At 47.8% G+C, this 8,695-nt stretch overlaps 3 protein-coding genes across 3 annotated transcripts; 1 reads left to right on the plus strand and 2 right to left on the minus strand.

Moving 5' to 3' along the window:
* Nucleotides 1-4,261, minus strand: FTJAE_14119 (serine threonine kinase; the record flags this gene model as incomplete). Its single annotated transcript, XM_037347326.1, has 5 exons — nt 317-872; nt 1,044-2,696; nt 2,747-2,795; nt 2,897-3,026; nt 3,106-4,261. Coding segments are annotated over 5 exons (3,544 nt in total), but the record flags the coding sequence as incomplete, so codon positions are not given.
* A 445-nt stretch (nt 4,262-4,706) lies between these two features.
* On the plus strand, nt 4,707-6,515 carry FTJAE_14120 (kinase catalytic domain protein; the record flags this gene model as incomplete). Its single annotated transcript, XM_037347328.1, has 2 exons — nt 4,707-6,000; nt 6,064-6,515. The coding sequence occupies 2 exons, from the start codon at nt 4,707-4,709 to the stop codon at nt 6,513-6,515; spliced, it is 1,746 nt and encodes a 581-aa protein (XP_037198865.1).
* A 161-nt stretch (nt 6,516-6,676) lies between these two features.
* Nucleotides 6,677-8,538, minus strand: FTJAE_14121 (uncharacterized protein; the record flags this gene model as incomplete). Its single annotated transcript, XM_037347329.1, has 7 exons — nt 6,677-6,922; nt 6,971-7,052; nt 7,253-7,869; nt 7,920-8,211; nt 8,270-8,340; nt 8,389-8,444; nt 8,493-8,538. The coding sequence occupies 7 exons, from the start codon at nt 8,536-8,538 to the stop codon at nt 6,677-6,679; spliced, it is 1,410 nt and encodes a 469-aa protein (XP_037198866.1).
* Between the last annotated feature and the right edge of the window lie 157 nt (nt 8,539-8,695).

Here is an 8,695-nt window from a genome sequence, read left to right on the forward strand (position 1 = left end):
AATAAAGTTATATATAGTATAAATTAATACAATTAAAATTATATTAAGTTCCTTTAAAGAGAGACTTAGTCTTATAATACAAGGAATTCAAATAACAGTCTATATACGCTTTGCCCCTCGTTCTCAATAAAGAAGCAGTGATCTACCTTAAGGTCGCGCACTGCCTTAAAGAACTGATGCGTCTCCCATAATTCTGCTAACAGTGAATTTGACCCCCTCACTAATAAAGACATCGCTATAAGTTGTCAGTCAATCTCAACTAGAGCAAGTTATCTGCTAGATGCCGTGGCTGAATCTCCGCAGTGTTCCTACTTACGATTAAACACAATGAGTGATATGTCTGGATCGCCGCTGTGCATTATCGAATAGTTATCCTCATCTGTTCGTACTACCGCGGCATAGATCTTGTTAGACCTTCCGTCGGCGTCTCTCAGCTCCTTATAAATCAACTGAGCTTGTAGATAGTGATCGATGTCAGAACCTCGGCGTTTATGAGTATCAACCTTCCATGTATGCAGCGCATTATCTTGGTTTCTAAAGTTATACAGTGCAAGATCCATTGCCGTTGTATTATCTGGGCCAGTCTCATTGATGAGGACGTCCTCTTCTGCGAGTAGAAGCTTAACGGCGGCGATATTGCACATTTTGATTGCAATATGAAGTGGTGTGTAATCTTTATGGTTCCCAGCCTTGATCTTGAAGTTTAAATGCCCGGGCTCGTTATAGAACTCGAGCAGCGTTTGGAAGACGGAACCTGCCATTTGAGATCCTTTCAGGTACTCCACGTGAAACGCAGCTAAATGAAGTGCAGTAAAGAGCGAGCCTCCCAGCTCAAAGACATTCTCGAAAAGCTGGCCCGGCAATTCAGAAAACTCCAAAAGCTCATGTATAGCAATTTAAGCGAGTCCATGTGTCTTTGACTTTAGTAAAAGCTTGCCAAGGCACGTCGTCCCGTCCAGGTGAGGCTTTTCCATATCGCATCTGGCATTCGTATACACCCATCTTGCGGATGCAAAGTTGCCATCAAGAAGAGCCTGAGTTACGACTGGTCCGTAGTCACTACTGCTTGCCAAGTGATGCTTGAAGCGGCCCAAAATGTCAGGGTCATCAGTTGTCTGTACAATGCTATGAAAGAACGTAGCCCATTGACTCTCGGGGACACTGTAGAACTTGTCGAATTCAAGCAGAACGTCGCAAGTTACAGTGTCTTGCAAAGTAACGGCCGCCAACAGATAATTTAGCCATTCTTTATTGTTTGGTCTGAGACAGCCGGCCTGCCACTCCATCAGATGCCGAACTACGAATGGCCGGCCCCATTGGATGGCTGCAACGAAGAGACTATGGCGTCTTTTGGTTGATTTGCAAGGATCGCATCCCGCACTGAGGAGTACTTCGAAGGTTTTGCGAAAGGCTTCTTCGTGCTCTTTGCCATGCAAAAGGACGCGTGGGAGGAAGTCTGGTGTCGAGTATCGTACACATCTCTCTAAAGGGGTTGTATAGTCTCGGTCACCCCAGGGGCCGATTGGCCTGGACCCGTGATTCAACTCCCATCTGGATCCTCTATGGAAAAGATATTTGAACCGAGAAGCCCATCCAGTAGAGCGCTTGGGTAGCAAAAGAGCGAGCATTTCCCAATGGTGGGTCATGGCGGCGTACATGACAGGCGTAACATGGTGCAATGTACCCCAACGATCACCGACAGCTGCTCTCTGGGATGATTTGTCAAAAGGATCTGCACCGAGAGCAATGAGGACAGAGACGGCTGTTTGATTGTTGGCAGCAACGGCCCATGTGAGGGGCGTTCCGTTTACCTTGCCAAAAGTCGAGTCCAGCACGATACAATGAGAGCCTGCACTGGTGGTGCGGGCTTCCAACAAAGCGCCACGGCTAAGCAGCTTCTTTGCTATATCTTCCATGCAGGAATCATCGAAGGAACTCAGAAAATGTAGAGGAGTGGCGCCTTCGTCACTTGCTTTCGACGGATCCGCTCCATTATCCAAAAGGAAGTGTGACATTCGCTCGTAGCCAGCACGACAAGCATACAGCAGTGCTGACTCGCCCAATTTAAACTCGAAGCACGCCCCTTTGGTGCAGACTTGAAGGACTTGACGCATAAGATCAACTCTGTCAGATAAAACGGCACTCTGATAGACTGCCACCTCGAGATCGGGGGAGCGTCCGCCATGACTGAGGATACTCATCGCCATGCCAAATCCAGTATCGATGAATTCGTAAAAGTCAGACAAGTCTCCGTCACTGCCTATTCCCCCACGATGAGTTCGTAGCCGTTGCCTAGCTGTCTGATAAGTGTTTGGAGATACCACTCTGAGATGTCGAAGTGAAGTCTCGCTCCCATACTTCAAGGCAGTCGACAGCCACTGAATCGTCTTCCCGTAGGTATGTTCTGGTGGTAAACTGCGATCAAATGATTCAAATAGCCATATCGCGATACCCTGCGCTTCCGGGTTTCCGAGCTCAGCAGAAAGGTATACAGCGTCCAATGCACTCTCCACTGCGCCTTCATGTCCATGATGAAACTGAGGATCCCAGAATACCATGATTGCATATTCCATGGCGGCTTTCTGACGAGTCTCTATATCCTCGGACGATGCATACGCCAGGCTATAAAACTGCTTCGCAATCTCTTTAACGACAGTGGGTGGCATCATACGCAATGTCCCGAGCCACTTTGACGCCTGCGTAACCTTTAGTATTGGTCAGGAGAATTGCTGGCCGCTATGACTACCTTGAACATGGACTTGTTGTCGCTCACTATTGGCTTTACGCGACCAGACCTGCGTTGATTTAGCCTATGAAACTGCTGATTAGCTGGAATCCGTGATTGACGCTTCGATAAAAGTCTAATGGCGTATTTTTGGGAAAGGTTTCGGCTTACCATCGACACAGCGTCGTTTCAATGTACTTCGGTGAGATATCGGAACCTCGTTGCGAGGTTTCTTGTTGCGTCTTCAGCCGAGAATATTTAAAGGTATGTATCATGTCCTCATCTGAAAGATTGCCAAAGTCTTTGTCATTTTAAATTTCAGCATTACAGCACGTATTATACCAAGAGTCGACGTATTGATTTGCCTGCGGATAACTTACCTGGTTTGAGTAAGATATCAAACTCTTGTGAGTCTAAATCAGCCTTCAAGAGGTCGGAAGTGCATACAGTTGAGATCTGAAATTGTAGTATATGGTTTAATATCCCTCGAAGCATTTCGTGAAGCTTCTTCACTTGAGGAATCCTTCGAGATGGAATGTTTGTCGCCCAGTATATAAGTGTAGCAGCTCTGGCAGAAATCTCAAACTCCATGTTTTCCAGCTCGATGCCTGATTCAAATATTATGTCCCCGACCCTGCTGCCGATGGCAGCCCTGATCGGTTCACTCAGTTCGAGGCTTTGTTGGGTTTGATGCTCTGACTGTTGAAGAAGTTCTACCACATAGTTGCCAGTCATCAGGTTTGCAATAACCAATGCAACTGAATAGATATCAGTCTTGATAAGTTCTGACTTTTGAACGGGCCGATAGCACTCGGGAGCTTGCCATAGTGAAGTTCCTGCATTGAGCTGTACTTCCCCCCTTACATCGTTAAGAAACACAGCACTGCCGAAGTCTGCAACTTTAGCCGCCAACTTCCGATCGTTGTCTTCAAAGATCAGAATGTTTTGAGGCTTCAGATCTGCATGAATTATGCCTATTTCATGTAGGGCTTGCACTCCGGCCGCTATGTCGATGGACAGACAGAATGACTTTTGGATCGTCAAGCTTGTGCTTTCTTTGAGGAATGTCGCCAGATCGCCTCGTTGAGCCGCTTCTAGGACAAGAACAGGCAGGACAGAGCCGCCTTTGGTGGTTGTTCGCCACGAGACCCCCAGTAGGTTGACAATAGAATTGTGTGATGAAATAGATTCGTGTTTCAAAATTTGTAGCTCCGTGAATATTGAGCTCCAGAGTCTTTGCGTGCTGGCGACTGGGGATTTATCGAGTATATTGGGTATCTTGAGCGCAACAAGCTGGGGCAGACCCTCGGGAAATTTCAGGTCTATTTGAGGTGGATAGCGAGACTGAAGCAAGTGTTCTGATCCGATGATTTTGATAGTAAAGAATGATCCTTGGGAAGAAACTGAGGGGAGAATCCTGCTCCTCTCGTTGGTCAGCACCCCAAGCAGCGTTAGACCCAGGCTCGGTCCATTGAACATTCGGGTAATCAGTGCAGCAAAATATACTAGGTAGTAGTGGCGATATGTCGCGTCCATCTGAGAGCTGAGCCCCCTGGAAGACAATGCTAGAGAGCTAGCCATGAGAGATTTTGGGCGCGAAATGAATCCGTCAAAGGGAAATTAGAAAGGAGAGTCTTGAATTGAGAACAAGTCTAGTGAGAAGGTGAAGTAACAGTGTGCCAAAACAAATCGGCGATGGCCAGTTGCGGCTGACTTGAACTGCGGCGAAACTGGCTTAGACCAATAAGACGATCCAATAATAGGCCGGTCTTTCAAGCCATGGAGGCCCAAGTTACATACAATCACAATCCCAATCACAATCATACTAAGTAAGCCAGGATGCATTGATGCCTAAAGCAACGCAATGTGTCTTTGAAATAGCCGAATGATCTTTCGGCATATTTCGGAGGCATCCAACAACGTTTCTACGAGTCGAGGTCGCAGTCATTGAACCCAATCCGATAAGACCATAATCATCGCCATGGCTGCCGACAAGATCGGTATCATTACAGGCACTACAAGCCTTTTTCTGCAGACATTTGGGGGTGTTGTAACAGGCCTTGATCTATGGGACGAAGCCGCAGCAATCGGCGCTGACGCTCTCAACTTCAAGGTCCGCCTTGATGCGCAAAAGGCCAAGCTTCGAGTATGGACCACTGAGTGGGAAATTGACAAGGGTTCTGCCTCCATATACTTTTGTAACCCCAAATTTATCACCCTACAGGATCAGGTCATTCAATCCCTCCTGTCTATCCAGACACTGCTCCATGCACTAGATGAACTCGGCGCCAACAACAAAGCCATAGCATCCGCGAGCACCCACTCGGTCACAGCAGCGGCTACTTTTGCCGACCTCGCTCGGCTTGCAGATCCAGATTCGAACGAGCGCCAAATCTGGGTTCAGAAGATGGAAGCTATCAAGAAAGAGGCTGGGCCCTGCGAACGACTTCAGTGGGCACTTCGTAATGGCAAGGCCGAGAGTGCCCTAGATAAGGTAGCTGCTTTGATTAACGATATTTATGTTCTCTTGCCTCCACCAAAGATGGACCCAGCTGCGGCTGTTGCAATGAATCGCTCTTTGCATTCACAGAGCATACCGCTCTTGAGCGAGATGAATCACAGCATCATTAACAACGCCCTTGTCACCGGGATATCGAAACTCAAAATTGCCACGAGGAGGCTTGAAGAGCGCGCGATTGACTTGAGACGCAACAACGTCAGCAGAAAAGCACGAGATCTTCGCGCCCCTAACCCAGAGGTTACAACCACAAGATCATTAGGGACATTCAAGCACACTTCCTCTCCGAATACGGCATGGCACGACATCCTCGTGGAGTGGAAAGTTGCTGACAGCGCGACTGCGAATTCTTCGCAAAGCGACGTCACCTATCATGCAATCATGTTAAGGCGCGTTCAAGATCTCGCGCGATTGCTTCAGTTGGAGGAGAAGCCAGCAGAACTTAGAACACTGCCCTGTCTTGGAGTCGTCACTAAAGCTGGATCATCTGATGCGGTGAAGTTCCATGGTCTCATATACCGGGTGCCCTCAACAGAGTATAAGACTCTGGACAGCATTGTTAAAACTTCCACAACGAATCCTAATAGTTCCGGTGAATACTTCCTGGAGGATAGATTTTCGTCCGCAGTTGTTCTTTGTAAGGCCGTTCTTTACCTGCACATTGCTGGATGGCTGCACAAAGGTATTCGGGCTAGTAACGTCTTATTCTTCGGTCAAACTACTGGGGCAGGTTCTGAAGGTACTGGATATGATCTTAGTTAATCATATCTGGTTGGTTTTGAGTTCAGCCGTGAAAACACCCCCAATGCTATGACAGAAGATGTGGCCAACGATTTGGAGTGGAACCTCTATCGACACCCAGACGTACAAGGGATGCCAATAGATGATGACTTGGACAAGCTCGAGCGCAGCTCAGGTGAGAATCGAGAGCCCAAGCCCCGACGACCATTCTTTAGCGCCATACACGATATCTATTCGGTTGGAATAGTCCTTCTCGAGATTGGTCTTATGAAGTCAGTGTTGGAAATGTATGAGGAAGAAACGAAGGATCCAAGATACGAACACTCTGCAACCAACTTTAAGGAGAGGATCCTGGAAACTCAGGTATCACGCTTAGGTCAGTTCGCAGGCAGAGAGTACTCCCAAGCGGTGAGGACCTGTATAATGGGGGGCTTTGATGCTGGCTCTTATGGGAACCTGCCAGAAGCGTTTTACACTCAAGTTGTTCGAAAGGTAGTCGGGCCCAACAGTGTTCTTGATGGACAGCTCTAAAGGTGTTCTTAAAGGTTTCAATTCTATGGTATGATTAACGCTGATATAAACGCTCTGATAAAACTTAAGGTTACTAAAACAAGAAAGTGTAATTATTTCAAGAGCTTGCTGTGTATCTATGTTCAAAATATGTAACTGTAGATCTGCCGTGAAACCAATTCTTAGTGTCGAGTTGCTCCCTTCAGCTCCCGTACAGACTCATACATCTGCCATGTGCTCTCGCGAACACGTCGGCCCCAAATAGCGCAGGGGATGAATAGTAAGCAAACAGCGGTAGCAACGCATCCACTGATGATGAAGAGCTTTGAGATGCCGATGGATGCTATCCAGTCGACAACACCAAATGGAACTCCGATGGAAGGAATGTTACGGATAAACGTAACAGAGATGAAAGCCTCTGCCGTGAGCTGCGGATTGTTAGTTACTATGTTGCAGGGTGAGTGAGGTAGACGTACGGTTTGGTAAATGTCGATGATGATGGTGCATGAAATATCAATCATGGACGCCATACCAAAGCCAAACATTGCACCGCCAATGCTAGGATATATCCAATGCCAGCCCTATAACAAAGTCAGCTCACAGTCTCTTTAAAATCGCACTCAGCACTCGCCTTGTCAGCAGATATCCCAAAAAGCACAAGTCCACCACCCATAAGCAGCGCCGGCAACAAAAGAATATACAATCTCATCTCCGGCTCAAAAATCCCCTTATTTCTCTTCGCCAAATGAACAACAAACCAATCACCCAAAACACCACCATAAACACTTCCCAGGAAGTTCCCCACAAACGGTCCAAGCGACATGAGCCCTACACCCGCTGTATTAAAGTTATACGGCGGTGCGGAAAAGATCATGGAGATAGAAGATGTGAGGAGTATGAGAAAGGCGACGCAACTAGCTACTTGAAGCGCTGAGAAGAGAACGTGGGGAAATAGAAACATCTTGAGGGGGACGAGATAGTTTCGCCAGAGGGGTTCGTCTGTGCGTGTTATGAAGCGCATTCGTTCTTTGTATGTAAGTCTTGGGGGATGGGTTTCTGAGCCGAGGTCTGAGTCTTGGATATCTGCTTGGGTTGAGGAATCCTTGGAGTTTTTGAGGGAAGGTGGGCCTTGGCTTGAGGTGTTGCGTGTTTCGCCAATAGTGACAGGGATGAACTTGGTTTCTTCAAATAGGAAGATGAATAGGAGGAATAGGACGGTTAGGACGATACCGGTGGTGTAGTATGTCCATCGCCAGTCTTGAGCAGCGGCCTGAACGCCCACGATACAGGGGCAGACGAATTGGCCTACCATGACAGCCATGATATAAAAGCCATTCGCCGTGCCTCGTTGATGAACAAAGAACAAGTCCGCAATCTAACTCAGTCAGCACCCTTACCACAAAGGATCACATTGTGTCAACCTACCGTGATCTCCGAAATAGTCTCATTGATACTCGCCGCCAGCCCCGACAGGAAATTCGTAACATACATCTCCCCCACCGTCTCCATCCTGCCACTCCACCACGACACAGCGGCCATGAGCCCAGTAGATAGTATATAGCAAGGACGCGACCCGTATTTCCGAGCCAGTGGGATAAAGAGGAAACTCCCGAGGGCGAGACCGGCTGAGTTGAAAGCGACGCCGTAGTTCAGTTGGTCGTAGGTTACGTGCATGTCGATGATCATTTGTTGCCAGAGGACCATTTGCATGACGATGCTGGGGTCGTTAGTGTTGGACGGGGATAATGGGGATGGGAGAAGGGAGGGGGGCGTACGCTGAAAAGAATGCTACTGTTACCGCGAGGACAAGGGTGAAGTTCCATGCTTTTCGGCGCTTGCTCCAGTTCTGGGGATGGTTAGTTTGTAATAGTTGCAGAAGATGGAAGGGACTGACCAAGGGATCATTGGGATCTTGTGAGGGCGTTGGGACGAGGATAATCTCAGAGCGACCTGTATAACACGTCAGTATAGTATGGTGACTGCTGGCGATGCACTGACTCAGGAGACGGGAAGTCCCAGGAGGAAAGCTCAACTCGCTATCCATCTTTGCCAAAATAATGGAAGAAAATGAGAAGGATGAAGGAGTAGTGAGATGCTTGTCAGGTCAAGCCTGTTGTCGCCAAACAATCCCTCGAGGATACCCCAGATTTATAGCAATCCCTTTATCACCCCGAACCCAGTCTTCCCCATCCCACCAAAAT

Source organism: Fusarium tjaetaba (genome assembly GCF_013396195.1).
Source record: "Fusarium tjaetaba strain NRRL 66243 chromosome Unknown NRRL66243_c0000552, whole genome shotgun sequence".
NCBI classification, from domain to species: domain Eukaryota; kingdom Fungi; phylum Ascomycota; class Sordariomycetes; order Hypocreales; family Nectriaceae; genus Fusarium; species Fusarium tjaetaba.